The 16,485-nt window shown below is 43.7% G+C and overlaps 1 protein-coding gene across 18 annotated transcripts in view; it reads right to left on the minus strand.

Moving 5' to 3' along the window:
* The window catches only part of Gtf2ird1 (GTF2I repeat domain containing 1), a 103,982-nt gene that overhangs the window by 32,994 nt on the left and 54,503 nt on the right, over positions 1–16,485 (minus strand). For all 18 annotated transcript variants that reach the window (XM_076561002.1, XM_076560999.1, XM_042267641.2 and 15 more), the window contains one exon: positions 1,901–2,084. In XM_076561002.1, the coding sequence (XP_076417117.1) occupies positions 1,901–2,084 (184 nt within the window). The remainder of the gene's footprint in view (positions 1–1,900; positions 2,085–16,485) is intronic.

Genomic DNA, 16,485 nt, shown 5'->3' on the forward strand with positions numbered 1-16,485 from the left:
AACTAGAGTCACCTGAGGAGCCGCCCACATCAGACTGGCCTGTGGACCACGTCCGTGAGGAACCGTGTACATTGATACAGGAGGGCCCAGTCCACTCTGGGCAGCTCCATTCCCTAGGCAGGTGGTCCTGGGCTGTGTAAGAAAGCTAGCAGAGGGTGAGCACAGGGTGAGCCAGAGACCAAGTGAGCTGCGTTTCTTCCTGGTTTCTGCTCCACTTCCTGCCCTGGCCTCCAGTGATGGACTGTGACCCGGAATCGGAAATAAATCCTTTTTCCTCCTCAGAGCTGCTTTCGGTCACTGTTTATCACAGCAGCAGGATGAAACCAGGACAGGAGGCTAGGCATGTGACTCGGGGGTGACTACGGCTAGAGGGCCTGTGTGGAGAGGTCATGAAACCTATTATTTTGGACGATCCGTCTAAATTAACTTGCTCACAGTACATGAGACCCTGTCTTTAAAAACACAAACAGTTGGGCTGGAGAGATGGCTCAGTGGTTAAGAGCACTGGCTGCTCTTCCAGAGGTCCTGAGTTCAATTCCCAGCAACCACATGGTAGCTCACAACCATCTATTATGGGATCTGATTCCCTCTTCCAGTGTGAATGAAGACAGGTCGCTCATATACATAAAATTAACAGATATTTAAAAAAAAAAAACACAAACAGCAAAAAACAAAAATCAAAAAAACCCCAAAGAAACAAAAAAACTAGCCAGGCGTTATGGTACACGTTTTTAATCTCAGCACTTGAGAGGCAGAGACAGGCAGATCTCTGAGTTTGAGGCCAGCCTGGTCTATATAGTAAGTTCCAGAACAGCCAGAGACCTTGTCTTGAAAAAAAAAAAAATTATTAAAAAAAAAAAGTCAGTAAGGGTAGACTGAGTTGGTGTCTAGGTTAAGGCTCAGGGTATGAACTCTGAACGTGACTTCCTGTTCTTCTTCTGAGAGACTGGGGCGTCCCGGCTGTTCCCAGAGCTCTGGGAGCTCACACATCTGGATACCACAAGGCCTGAAGCCACCACAGAGAGCAAAGCCAGTGGAACTCGCTTCCTGTCTGGGGGGCCCAGCTTCCCTTCTCCGTCCCACCCACTGCCCCAGCAGCTGAAGAAAGAACCAGGGGCCCATTTCTTGTGAAGTACTGTGTTGGGGGAGGTAAAGTCAGACTAAAAGGGTTTCACATTATTTTTGGAGATGTGGAGGCAGAGTAAAAAGGCCAGACGACCTCATAGGATGTCTGGGCTGGAAGGCACACTTGACGGACTAGGGTCCTAAAGTTCTAGAATTATCTGCTCCTCTTTTTGCTTTTGTGGCTTTGAGGACAGAAAAATCCAGTGCCTCACGCAATAGGCAGGGCTCTACCACTGAGCCACACCCTAGCCCCTCACTGGGGGATTCTAGGCCGGTGCTCTCCCACTGAGCCACACCCCAGCCCCTCATTGGGGGATTCTAGGCAGGTGCTCTACCACTGAGCCACACCCTAGCCCCTCACTGGGGGACTCTAGGCAGGTGCTCTCCCACTGAGCCACACCCCAGCCCCTCACTAGAGGATTCTAGGCAGGTGCTCTACCACTGAGCCACACCCAGCCCCTCACTGGGGGATTCTAGGCAGGGGCTCTACCACTGAACCACACCCCAGCCCCTCACTGGGGGATTCTAGGCAGGTGTTCTACCATTGAGCCACACCCCAGCCCCTCACTGGGGGATTCTAGGCAGGGGCTCTACCACTGAGCCACACCCCCAGCCCCTCACTGGGGGATTCTAGGCAGGTGTTCTACCATTGAGCCACACCCCCAGCCCCTCACTGGTAGATTCTAGGTAGGTGCTCTACCACTAAACTACACCCCAGTCCCTCACTGGGGGATTCTAGGCAGGTGTCCTTTCACAGAACCAGGCCAATTCACACCTCTTGATTATGAAGTGAATGCTGTGCCGCTCCTCCAGAATCCGCTTCAGCTTGGGCACCCCATAAGTACAAGGCCGCTTGAAGGGGATCTTGTCCGGGATGCCCACAATTTCCACAGCCTCGGGGTCACAGGCAATCTTCCTATAGGGGACAGGAACCATGTGGTCCAGGCCCAGGGCTTCCGCTGGAAAAAGGGTAAGAACAAGGATGAGTGTAAGAGACAAGTCACGGGACACCATGGTTCAGACCCCGGGTCACACACAGTCCCTTCCCATTTAACACTGCATGGGCTGCGTCGTCATAGAAACAACTGCGTCCACTTTCTTTCTCTCTCTCTCTTTTTTTTTACTTTTTGAGACAGCGTCTCAGTATGTAGCCCTGGCTGACTCAGAACTCACTATGTAGACCAGGCTGGCCTCCAATTCAGAGGCCTGTCTGCTTCTGTTCCCCAAATACTGGCATTAAAGTACAGTGTCTTTTCAAGACAGGGTTGTTCTGTGTAGCCCTGGCCACCCTGGAACTCACGCTGTAGACCAGGCTGGCCACAAACTCACAGAGATCCACCTACCTCTGTCTCCTGAGTGCTGGGATTGAAAGAGTGCACCACCACCCCCAGCTCAGAGTCCTTTTTTTAACATTTAAAAAAAAAAGTTTACTATTTATTGATTGGGAGGCATTGCCTACGTGCCCCAGCCCGAGTGTGGAGGTCAGAGGACAACTTGCAGAAGTCTAGTCTCTCCTGCCCTCAGGTGGGCTCCAGGGATCGAACTCAGGGCGTAAGGCTTGGCTGCAAGAGCCTTCCTTGACCCGCTGAGCCATCTACCTCCCTGCTCCCCCTGCACCTGCTTGCGACAGGGTCCTGTTACATTCCCTAGACTGGCATCAAATTCATAGCAACCCTGCTGCCTCAGCCTTCCAACCAGATGCCAAGCCCCAAATATTGCTTATTTTCTCGAGGCAAGCTGGTCCTTGCTCTGGGCTTTCCCTGTTCCCCTAAGGGTTGTGTGTGTGCCTTTGTAGCTCAGCGCTGCCCTCCGAGCCACTCACTGGCCAAGTCAGGGCGGGACAGAACGGTCCAGGCTACTTCCAGAGCCGCTCATTGTTTTCTTGTTGACGTCCCCGCTCCGTCTAGTGGCAGCGTTGGAGGCAAGCTCTACACTGTGAAGTCACACTTTGCTCGTTGTCAAATTAAACCCTTGAAATCTCAGCAGCTGTCAAATCATGTCTTCCCCACCCCCGCCTCCTGTCTGGGGAGCCTCCCTGCCGTCAGTGTTTGGGCAATCGCTCTTTGGGAGTTCATGTGAATGCATGACCAGACAATGTCAGCCTCAAGGGACTTTTTTTTTCTCTCTCTCTCTGAGATGGGGGTCTCTGAATTCACGATCCTCCTGCCTCCCTCTCCTAAGAGCTGGGATTACCAGTGTACACCACTCTGCCTGGTTTGTATGCCGCTGGGGATGGAACCCAGGGCTTCACACATGGGTAGGCAAGCACTCGACCAACTGAGCCATATTCTAAGTCTCCTTTAGTTTTCCCCTTTAATAGCAGCCTAGGCAGGCCTGAAACTCTTAAAGCCTTTTGTCTCAGCCTCAAGAATGCTGGGATTACAAGTGTATACCATCAAGCCTCATCTCTCTGTACTTTTTCTCTCCCCTTGAGACAGAGTTTCTCTGTGTTACAGCCCTGGCTGTCCTGGAACTCATTTTGCAGACCAGGCTGGCTTTGAACTCACAGAGATCTGCCTGCCTCTGTCTCCCAAGTGCTGGGATTAAAGGCGTGTGCAACACCACTGCCCGAGTACTTTTTCTTTTTGGGGTGTGTATATTGTCTTCCTGCACCATCACCGGCCTATCACAAGCCAGAAAGTTAGCATCAGGGGCTCGAGCTGTAGCCGAGTAGATCCCAGTCCTTACCCAGGCTCCATGCTCTTTCCACCCCCTATAGCCCAGGGGGTTCACCTGATTATGTCAGGAGACTCCTATGCAGACTGTGGTGGTAATCTAATTGTATTGAAATATTATTTTGATTTGTACTGAAATATTAATTTGATTGTATGTTAATAAATAAAGTTGTCTGGGGGTCAGAGCTATTAGAGCCATAGCAAGAGTGTGGCGGTGGTGGCACACGCCTTTAATCCCATAGATATCTGTGTGTTCAGGGTCAGAGCTATTAGAGCCATAGCAAGAGTGTGGCGGTGGTGGCACACGCCTTTAATCCCATAAGATCTCTGTGTGTTCAGGGATACAGCCAGCATTGGAGACATATGCCTTTAAGACCTAGGGGGCTGTACATTCAGACAGTGACGAGGCAGTCATGTGTTTGGGTTTACAACCAATGAGAAGGCAGAACAACATACTTTAAAAATACGAACCGAGAGGAAGTAGGTCTCTTTTCGCGAAGCTGGGACAGCAGGAGGAAGGGTGAGATTTTAGCTCTGAGCTCTGACCTCTCGGCTTTCTCTTTTACATTGTTTCTGTGTTTCTTATTTAATAAGACGGTTGGTTACATCTACATCTGGCGCCCAACGTGACAAGAATCCATTAAAAACTGCTTGGCTTGGCGGCAGGTCCGCTTTCCTGCAAGGGCGGCAGGCGGCCCGCGGCGGCGGCGGCGGCGGCGGCAGCGGCGGCACACGGCGGCCGGCCGCGATCGGCTTCTTAGTCCGAGCTGCTGGCATCCTAGTCCGGGTAGCAACTTCTAGCCCGGGCCTAGGTCTGTGAGCAGCTTGCCTAAAGCCGGTGCTACAAACAACTCAGACCTGCCCTGCCGAACAGGGCCCTGCCTGTAAAGCCAACGCACGTGGTCGGAGCTTAAGGAAGCCAGACCCAAGCCTTGACTCGGCACAAGAGGGAACACGTGGCTGCATTTAAGCTTTAGCCGGCTACGCTTTCTTGTGCGTTCTCTCTTTCCTCTCTCTCTCTCTCTCTCTCTCTCTCTCTCTCTCTCTCTCTCTCTCTCTGGATTTACACCTGGGACACTAGGTGGCTGCCTTGAAAATCCCCTCGGATTTCTACTGTTCTACGCAGATTTGGTAAGTCATAATATATCAGATATTTTAAAGGAAACTATCTAAAAGAGAATTTTTTTCCACATTAAAAAACAAATGGGTTTTATGTGTACATTGGAAGAAAATTGGTTTTTGTTCGAAATTTTAGGCAGTCTGGCAATGCAACAACTATATAATATTAGTATTGGTGGAATTATGCACCTCATCACTATAATAATCCACATTTTAATATTTAAAAAGATAGTCAATTTAAGTGCCAGGATAACAGCGTTAGAAGAACTTGTTAAACCTGTAAAAATTCAGACAGAAGAAATTAACAGTGAAGTTGTTTCAAGTCGGGATCATAAGGTTGCAGAAAGAAAGCCTGTTTTCACACAGTCACCCTTAATTTATCCTGTAACAGTACAGCAGATGCCTGATCAAATGGCTACACAAAATACTTGGGCTCCAATTGAAATGTTGGATTTAAAAAGGTTTAAGGAGGCAATAGTATCTTATGGCATGCATTCCCCATATGTAAAGCAAATGTTAAACACTTGGTCAACATATAATAGGATAGTACCACAGGACTGGCGAGACCTCGCACAAGGTGTTCTGGAACCAAGCCAGAGACTTCAATTTCTGACTTTGTTTAAGGAGGAGGCTAAAAACATAGAAAAACAATGGAGGGATAAAGGAGTACAAGTTTGCCAGGATCAGCTTATGGGCGAAGGCCAATATGCTTCAGCACAAGCACAATGTTTATATGATGTCCAAACCCTAATTTTATGTCGAACGGCAGCCTTGAATGCATGGGACAAAGTTGAGGAACCAGGAAAAAAATCTGAGTCATTTACAAAGGTGAAGCAAGGCCCAAAAGAGTCTTTTACAGATTTTTTACAAAGACTGGCTTCAGCAGTAAAGAGAACGGTCTCGGATTCAGAAGCTGGTAAGGCAATAATTGAATCTTTGGCCTTTGAGAATGCGAATGCAGCATGCAAAAGAATAATCAGGCCATTAAGGGCAAGATCTGCACCTATGGAAGATTGGATTAGAGAAACAATTAATGTTGAAGCTGATGAGCATGATGATACATGGGTAGGAGAAGTAATTTCAAAAGGTTTGAGGAGTGTTAGATGTTTTGGATGTGGAAAGCAAGGACATTTGAAAAGGGACTGTAGACAGGTCATTTCCAGAAACAATGTTTCTTCAAGGAACAATGGCAACAGAATGCCCCTTCCTTCTGGAGTATGCAGAAGGTGTGGTAAGGGAAAACACTGGACCAACGAATGTAGATCAACAAAGGACAGACAGGGTAATCCTTTGCCTCAGTCTTCGGGAAACTCCCAGAGGGGCCTCAGGCAGGCCCCCAGTGCAAATCCAGTTCAAACCTTTCCGGCAGCCATAGAGGAAATGCCTGCTCTGGAGAGCGATTAAATAACCAAATGCCTATTGGAATAAATCATGCTGGTCAGAATGATGAAACAGAGAGAATAGAAAATTCAGGAGAAAACATAAAGAAAATTTTTTGGCAAACTTCTATTAATGAACAAAGACCAAAATTAACGATAAAAATAAATGGTGTTTTGTTGTCTGGTCTGGTAGACACAGGTGCGGACGTTACCATAATTGCACCAGAATTTTGGCATCCAACTTGGCCTCTTCAGGAGGTAAACGTTCAACTGTTAGGAATTGGGACATTATCTCAGGTGAAACAGAGTGCAAGATGGCTCGAATGTATAGGTCCAGAAGGACAGAGAGGAAAATTAAAACCATATGTGGCTAACATAACTATGAACCTGTGGGGTCGAGACTTGTTGCAACAATGGAATACTCAGATTAACATCCCTCCAATCTCAGAAACAAATCATAAACTAGCACATGTTACTGAGAGAAATATTAGAAGATATTGTTCTAATGAGTGGTCACCAGCCATCCATATTATACAAGAACAGGGCACAATAACTGATGATCTTCCAAAGACACCAACAGCTCTACCTTTAAAATGGTTAACAGACAAGCCTGTATGGGTCCAGCAATGGCCTTTAACAACAGAGAAACTCCAGGCTTTAGAAGAGCTGGTAGAAGAACAGTTAAATGCTCAGCATATTGAAGAATCAACCAGCCCTTGGAATTCTCCTGTATTTGTTATTAAAAAGAAATCTGGTAAATGGAGAATGGTAACAGACCTTAGGGCAATTAACAAAGTAATTCAGCCAATGGGTTCTCTACAATCTGGGATGCCTTTGCCTACTCTGTTACCAAAAGGATGGCCTCTCATAGTTATTGATTTAAAAGACTGTTTCTTTTCAATACCCTTACAAGAAAAAGACAGAGAAAGATTTGCTTTTACAGTGCCTACTTATAATAATTCTCAACCGGTTAAAAGATTTCAATGGAGGGTCCTCCCACAGGGAATGTTGAATAGCCCAACTCTGTGCCAATATTTTGTACAACAGCCATTGGAAGTGATACGTAAAAAATTTCCTAAATCTATAATTTATCATTATATGGACGATATTTTACTAGCTGACTCAAATGCAGATACTTTAGAAATAATGTTTGAAGAAGTAAAGAAAATTTTGCCTCGCTGGGGATTACAAATTGCTCCTGAAAAGATACAAAGAGGAGATTCTATTAATTATTTAGGATATAAAATAGAGCTACAAAAAATTAGACCCCAAAAGGTGCAAATTCGGAGAGATAGACTACAGACTCTTAATGACTTTCAAAGATTATTTGGAGATATTTCTCATCTACGAACTATTGTTGGAGTAAAAAATGATGAACTGACTAATTTGTTCAAAACCTTAGAAGGTGACAAGGACTTAAATAGTCCAAGAGAATTATCACCTGAAGCTGAGAAAGAATTAGCATTGGTAGAAAAGAAAGTGCATGAAGGACACGTGAATCGTATTGATCCAAAGCTGGATTGCATTTTGGTTATCTTACCTTCTAGGCGTTCTCCTACTGGAATATTAATGCAGAGGGAAGATATTATATTGGAATGGATATTTTTACCAAATAAACCAAATAAAAAATTAAAAACTTATGTGGAAAAAATCTCTGACTTGATTTACAAAGGAAAATTGAGACTTCGTCAATTAGCAGGCATAGACCCAGCAGAAATTGTCGTACCATTAACTAAGGAGGACATTGAAAAATTATGGACAGAAAGTGAACCTTGGCAAAGAGCTTGCAGTAATTTTTTGGGAGAAATTAACAGCAAATATCCCAAAAGCAATAGAATTGATCTTATAAAGAGAGCTGAATGGATCTTGCCTCGAATTGTACGGCAAAAACCCATATCTGGAGTTCGTACATTTTATACAGATGCCAACAAAGAAGGAAAGGCAGGTTACAAATCAGAAAATTTAAGTAAAGTGGTTCAAAGTCCGTATAATTCAGTACAAAAATCAGAATTGTATGCTATTCTGTTGGTATTAATGGATTTTTCAGAACCTCTCAACATAGTAACTGACTCTCAGTATGCTGAAAGAGTGGTGTTACATATTGAGACTGCAGAATTTATCCCTGATGCTTCAGAATTAACTTCACTATTTATTCAATTACAAGATACAATCAGGAAAAGGAATCATGCTTTATATATAACTCACATTCGATCCCATACTGGTCTGCCAGGCCCTCTAGCACAAGGCAATGAAGAGATTGATAAATTATTGATAGGAAATGTGCTGGAGGCCTCAGAATTTCATAAAAAACATCACGTTAATAGTAAAGGTTTAAAAAAGGATTTTTCCATAACCTGGCAACAAGCCAAAGAAATAATAAAGAAATGTCCTACTTGTTCCTTCTACAATCAGACGCCATTACCAGCAGGATGTAACCCAAAGGGTACTCAGAGAAATGAAATCTGGCAGATGGACGTGTTTCACTTTGCAGAATTTGGAAAATTGAAATATGTACACCACACTATCGATACTTATTCAGGATTTCAATGGGCAACTGCTTTGAGTTCTGAAAAAGCTGATTCTGTAATCACTCATTTGCTAGAAGTTATGGCCATCATGGGTATACCTGCACAAATCAAAACTGACAATGCTCCATCATATGTCTCTGTTAAAATGAAACAGTTTTTTGCTTATTACAATATAAAGCATATTACAGGCATACCACATAATCCTACAGGTCAAGCAGTTATAGAAAGATCAAACAGAACTCTAAAGGATATGCTAAATAAACAGAAATGGGTAACAAAAACCCCCAGAAATAGACTGCATAATGCTCTTCTAACTTTGAATTTTCTGAATGCCAATGAGAAAGGAACAACAGCTGCAGAGAGACATTGGATAATAGAAAAAACTACAGAATTAAGCCGGGCGGTGGTGGCGCACGCCTTTAATCCCAGCACTCGGGAGGCAGAGCCAGGCGGATCTCTGTGAGTTCGAGGCCAGCCTGGGCTACCAAGTGAGCTCCAGGAAAGGCGCAAAACTACGCAGAGAAACCCTGTCTCGAAAAACCAAAAAAAAAAAAAAAAAAAAAGAAAAAACTACAGAATTAAATCAGCCTATATACTTTAAGGATGTGCTGACCTCAGAATGGAAACCAGGGTATGTATTACATTGGGGACGTGGTTTTGCTTTTGTTTCTACAGGAGAAGATAAGCTGTGGGTACCATCAAAATTGATAAAGGTTCGATTTGAACAAGAGAGACCTCTTAATTAGAGGAGGTGATAGTTCATCAACCAGCATGAACATCCAATTTAAACTAACTTGTATCAATAAAACATGCCTTTTCATTTCATCAGATAATAACTTGCCAAAAAGGAACATCCCCAAAATTAGTCTTGGGGAAAGGTTTTTGTTTTTGTCTTTTAGGAGAGTGAAGGTTAAGGAATCTGAAGAACACTGGACAAATGAGACAACTGAAGAAAAGGGACAAATCATCTATCCCAAGAAACAGAGTGAAACGGTGTATGGGTATATATTATCTAAAAAAAAATTTTATGTCTTCCTAAATGTTTGTTTCTGCTTTTCTCTAAAGATTTAACACTATTGGTCTTCTAACAGTCCCAGTTCAATTAAAATTTAAAGCTGACTTTGGAGTTGGAGAATGGCTCTCTCCTTCTTTAAAATCAAGCATGTTGTTAAAAGGAAAATGCAAACTCCCTGTATCATGCCAGAATAAGAGCCATCTTCTGCTATGGTACAGGACAAAAGCAAAATTAATTAAGGGACTATTCTATTACTAATCTCAACTCTTTGATTCTATTCTGATTCTTTAAACTTTTCTCAAAGTATAAATTTTATATCAAAATTTACAAGATTAATATATATATATACATTTTAAACTTTGTTAAGATATGAATGGTCACATAGAGTACTAACTAATTCTAGAAAAAAGGCTAGCTGAATATATATGTTTTTGTGTTCGAGTCTCTTATCAGTTTTCTGCAGGAAATCACGGCCAGGCCTAATATCAACTGAAGTCTCCAGAAAGAAGATGGGGCCCCACAACAACAACAATTCCACGTGGACAATAATAATATCATTAAGCTGACAAACATCATCCACAGATCAGCTTTGAACTACAAGGTGCTCAGAGCAATTTTGAGATGACTAGCTGAGATGATCCAGTCTCAAAGACTACTTGAATAAGGACTTGAGATAAACCCTGAACTTTGGCATTATACACAGACTGGATAGTGAAGGATATAGTTACCTCTCTTAGAATTTGACAATTAACCTAAAATTTTTCTTTCAGGATAAAGAAAACTTCGCCCATACCCAGCAGGAAGCAATTTTAAGAATACGACGCCCACATTCCCAAAGAGGTGGTGTGGGGCGGGTGGTTTTTTGGTCTTTTTAATGGGTTCTGGGTCTGGGATAATTTTCAGTATTTAGGGGGGTTGGTTACAAGTTATTGTCAAGGGTTAGGAAAAAGGCTAAGCAAAGGAGATTAGATTTAAGGTTCTTGTTTAAAAAAAAAAAAGAAAGAAAGAAGGAAAGAAAGAAAGGAAGAAGGAAAGAAAGAAAGAAAGAAAAAAAAAGAAAGAAAAGAGAAAGACAATTACTAGTTTTAAATACTTTACATTGGATTGAATTGTTTTATATTGTACACAAATTTGAAACTGATATTGTTAGAAAATGCTATATGTATATTTCTAATTGTATTTATTCCATCCATTTAACAATGTAATGCAAATTTCTGATCCTTGAATGTTATTATTATCAACTATTAGGATATAAAGAAATGAAAGCTAGTAGTTAGACATTATCATAGAACTTGTAGTCATATTGGATATGTTTTAAAAATTGAGCAGAGATGTTTTAGACAGGTCATCTTCAAACCCTTCAGAGATCTACAGAATATGGCATTTAAAATGTTTTAATAACTTAGAAAATTTTTCTTTTTTGAGACATGTCGGCTCCTGGCAGTACCAATCTACTTTAGAGAAAATATGGGCATTGAAGAAACTGCATATGGAGTCAACTTTCATTCTGGCAAAAGTTAGCCACTGGACAACAAAGTATCCTCGAATCAACAGGACAAAATGGACAGACAGATCACGAAACAAGGGACTACTGATTCTTGCCAAAACAAGTGTGGTTATGGCTTTATCAAAAGGCATCTTCTGAGGCCAGGACAATATGGCCCCATCCCTGAAGTGGCCTTCGCATCCGGAAAAGGTACGGTGCCCTTTTCTTCGAAGGCAGCTTAACAGGCAGAGGGCCGATGGATTCTGTTGTACAATGGAACAGCAGCTGAAAGCTCATGCCTCTCAAAAGTAGACTGGCATTTAATAGAGGGATGTGGAGAAGAAGGGGATGCTGAGATGAAGCCATATATACACAGCCAAGAAGAATGGACAGCTGAATTAAAAAACTGTCAACAATTTCCAGAATTTAAAATCCTGAATCATGACAGGACACTAGTGGAATTCAGGTGTTTCTGGTACGTGGACTGCTCTCACCCAATGTGAGGTTGAACTGTTGACCTTGTGTACATCCTACTTCACAAATGAGTCTGTCAGATACACTAAGCCTATAGGCTGAAGATGATGCCCCAACACTGCGGAGAAACCTCAGGTGACTGCCCAGGCAGCTGGCTGTTTCTGTCAACTCACAAAATTTTTTTGGAAGTTGCTTGCATGCACTTCCTGTTTTTATTTTTGTTAGCTAATATTATTCCCTTCTTGGGTCTCTGAGGGAGTTGAAGATTAGTTAGTTATGGTTGAAGATTAGTTAGTTATAGTTGAAAATTAATTAGGATAGAAAGTACATTAGATACATCTTGGAATTATCAAAATAGGATAGATAATGGAATTATTTTCTCTGATTCGTCAAATACCTGTTTAGGTATTTATTACTTGTATATATTGTATATAGTTATTGTACTTTTGTATATAGTTTTTCTTTTGTTAGTCATAACCTTTTGCTTTTTTTCTTTTTATTAAAATAGAAAAGGGGAAATGTGGTGGTAATCTAATTGTATTGAAATATTATTTTGATTTGTACTGAAATATTAATTTGATTGTATGTTAATAAATAAAGTTGTCTGGGGGTCAGAGCTATTAGAGCCATAGCAAGAGTGTGGCGGTGGTGGCACACGCCTTTAATCCCATAGATATCTGTGTGTTCAGGGTCAGAGCTATTAGAGCCATAGCAAGAGTGTGGCGGTGGTGGCACACGCCTTTAATCCCATAAGATCTCTGTGTGTTCAGGGATACAGCCAGCATTGGAGACATATGCCTTTAAGACCTAGGGGGCTGTACATTCAGACAGTGACGAGGCAGTCATGTGTTTGGGTTTACAACCAATGAGAAGGCAGAACAACATACTTTAAAAATACGAACCGAGAGGAAGTAGGTCTCTTTTCGCGAAGCTGGGACAGCAGGAGGAAGGGTGAGATTTTAGCTCTGAGCTCTGACCTCTCGGCTTTCTCTTTTACATTGTTTCTGTGTTTCTTATTTAATAAGACGGTTGGTTACATCTACAGCAGACAGCCATCTAGGCCACCCCAGACCCTGCACAGAAGGCCTAGGCTACCAGCCCCAGACCACCCAGCAAGGGCATCATCTCAGGAAGCCACCTGACTCTCTAGCCTGAGACCTTAGCCTCGTCTAAGCCATCCTGGCTTCCTCACCAAGCACTGTGGACTCCAGGACACGAATGCCAACCACTGCACACAACCACATTCAAGGTGTCATAACTGTTATACACTTCCACACAAGGGTCCACAACCATATGATCTTCACATAAATGCCCATAGCTACGTGCACTTGCACACAAGGACACACTACTGTATGTATCTGTTGGGGGCACAAAGGTCCTCCACCCACAGATCACTAGGGAAACCAGGAATGTTAAACACATGGGGCCCTCTTCCCAATGGAGGGGATAAAATAACTTTTCCCGCCCAGAAGGCTGGGAGTGGATTTTGTTAATGACTTGGTGATCTTTTTGCTATCTGTGGAGGCAGACCCCACCCAAATTCCCCAGAATGATTATCCAAGACTCTACCCTCCCTAGACCATTACCCATCCTTACAGGAGATGTCACATGTACTTCATGGCCTGCTGACCTCTATGTTATCAGTCAGAGACCACACTAGATTCTAGGCCACAGAACTCACCCTCATGGTCACATGTACTTCGTAAAAGAGTTTCTATGTAGTCACACCTTAGGCTTTACTGTGCACCTGGAATTGGACTGATTGTTGCCTGGAAACCTTTTCCCAAATTGTACTGGCTTGTTTTGCTTTGTTTTTGTTTTTTTGAGACAGGGTTTCTCTGTGTAGCTTTGCCCCTTTCCTGAAACTCACTCTATAGCCCAGACTGGCCTTGAACTCACAAAGATCCGCCTGCCTCTGCCTCCCAAGTGCTGGGATTAAAGGCATGTGCCACCACCGCCGCCGCCGGCTGTACTGGCTTTTAAATACGCTGACAATGAACCACCTGGCCTTAGACCCCACCCCTACCCCCAAGTATGATCCAGATTGACAAAGTCAATCTGCACGGAGTTTTCATTCCTATCTCCTCACGGAGTTCACTTCCCTGTCTGACACCTGCAGGGCCACCTCCTGTAGTTATCTGTATGCAAGTAGCCACTGGTGTATGTGTCTGCATGTAAGTTCCCTTGGGTCTGCATGGAAGCACCCACTGCTATATGTCTACGTGTAAGTATCCACTGCTATGTGTCTGCATGTAAATATCCACTACTGTATGTCTGCTTGCAAGCACCCACTGCTGTATGTCTGCATGCAAGCACCCACTGCTGTATGTCTGCATGCAAGCACCCACTGCTATATGTTTGCATGTAAGTATCCACTACAGTATGTCTGCATGCAAGCACCCACTGCTGTATATCTGCATGTAAGTATCCACTACTGTATGTCTGCATGTAAGTATCCACTGCTGTATGTCTGCATGCAATCACCCACTGCTGTATATCTGCATGTAAGTATCCACTACTGTATGTCTGCATGTAAGTATCCACTGCTGTATGTCTGCATGTAAGTATCCACTGCTGTATGTCTGCATGTAAATATTCACTGCTGTATGTCTGCATGCAAGCACCACGGCTATATGTCTGCATGCAAGCACCCACTGCTGTATGTCTGCATGCAAGCACCCACTGCTGCATGTCTGCATGTAAATATCCATTACTGTATGTCTGCATGCAAGCACCCACTACTGTATGTCTGCATGTAAGTATCCACAGCTATGTGTCTGCATGTAAATATCCACTACTGTATGTCTGCATGCAAGTACCCACTGCTGTATGTCTGCATGTAAATATTCACTACTGTATGTCTGCATGCATGTGCCCTTCAGGCATTAGCTGCTGTGGTGCTTGGACACAAAATCATCCTCCAGGACAGAGGACCTCATGCCTCTCGTGTTATGTCTCAGGCTTTACTGTCCTGGAGACAAACTCCTAAATGTTTCACAAAACTCAGCTTTTGGATCATCTCCTACAAAACTCAGCTTTTGGATCATCTCCTACAGAGTTTACCTCCCCACAGTGAAAAAGACCCGTTAAACAGAGAACATAAAACAGGCCAACAAAGCAGGAGAGCCAGAAGGTGGTGCCTACCTGGGAACTCTGAGGAGACAGAGGCAGGGGGATTGCTATGAGTTCAGAGCCAGTCTGGACTACAGAGCAAAACCTTGTCTAAAAAAAAACAAACCAAGATGCTGGGATGTGACTCAGTTGGGAGAGTGTGTGCCTAGCACACACAGAGCCCTGAATTCCATCCCCAGCATTGAATAAAACAGCCACGGTGGCGCATACCTGTAAAGGAACACCCACGAGGTAGAGGCAGGAGGCTTAGAAGTTCAAAGCCATCCTTGGCCACACAGTGAGTTCAAAGGCAGCCTAGGCGAAATGAGACCCTATCTCAAAAAAAAAAAAAAAAAAGGTTGCCGGGCGGTGGTGGCGCACGCCTTTAATCCCAGCACTCGGGAGGCAGAGCCAGGCGGATCTCTGTGAGTTCGAGGCCAGCCTGGTCTCCAAAGCGAGTTCCAGGAAAGGCGCAAAGCTACACAGAGAAACCCTGTCTCGAAAAACCAAAAAAAAAAAAAAAAAAAGGTAAATAAATGTATAAATAAGAAAGAAAGTCAGGTGGTGGTGCACACCCTTAATTCTAGCACTCAGGAGGCAGAGGCAGGAGGATCTCTGGGAGTTTGAGGCCAGCCTGGTCTACAGAGTGAGTTCCAGGACAGCCAGAGCTACACAGAGAAACCCCATCTCAAAAAAACAAAAAAAGGAAAGGAAGAAAGAAAAGGAAAAGTAGGAAGGAAGGAAGGAAGCAGGGAAAATTGGTCATGCAGACAATCACCATATTTGGTGGGCTGAGCCAGTCGGCCTAAATAGTGATTTCAAGACTAACGTAGACTATGGAGTAAGAGCCTGTCTCCAAAAATCCAGACGAGGGGAGGAGAGGTGGTTTGCTGGGTAATGCGCTTTCCAGCCTAACAACCTGAACTGGATCCCTGGAACCCATATGGTAGAAGGGGAGAATCAACCTCTGAAATCTGTCCTCTGTAAATAAATACGTGTGCCACGGCACACTACAGCCTACACACAGACACACACAAAATAAATATGAAACACTCATACACTCGGGAGGTAGAGGCAGGTGGATCCCTGTGAGTTCCAGGTCAGCCTGGTCTACAGAGCGAGTTCCAGGGCAGCCAGGGATCTACACAGAGAAATCCTGTCTCGAGAGAAAGGAAAAAAAAAAAAAAAAAAAAAAGCAAAACACTCACACAACCAAAACAACAACAAAAACAGAAGAAAAGGACAAAGGCTAGTGATGATAACTGACCAGGTATAGGCACTCAACACCAAGCCTGACAACCTGAGTTCAATCCCTGGGACCCAAATGATGGATGGGGACAATCAAATCCCCAAATCTGCCCTCTGACCTGCATGTGCATATGATGGGGATAGACACACACACACACACACACACAATTGTATGTAATTAAAAAGTTTGAGCCCAGTTGATAAAGCGTCTGTCATACAGATAAACAGGTCCAATTTTGATGCCCAGAACTAATGCAAAAAAAGCCAGGAGTGGTAGCTTGTTTGCACTTATAAACGCCAACATTGGAAACAAATGGGGCCCTGA

Source organism: Peromyscus maniculatus, chromosome 23, assembly GCF_049852395.1.
Source record: "Peromyscus maniculatus bairdii isolate BWxNUB_F1_BW_parent chromosome 23, HU_Pman_BW_mat_3.1, whole genome shotgun sequence".
Classification (NCBI taxonomy): domain Eukaryota; kingdom Metazoa; phylum Chordata; class Mammalia; order Rodentia; family Cricetidae; genus Peromyscus; species Peromyscus maniculatus.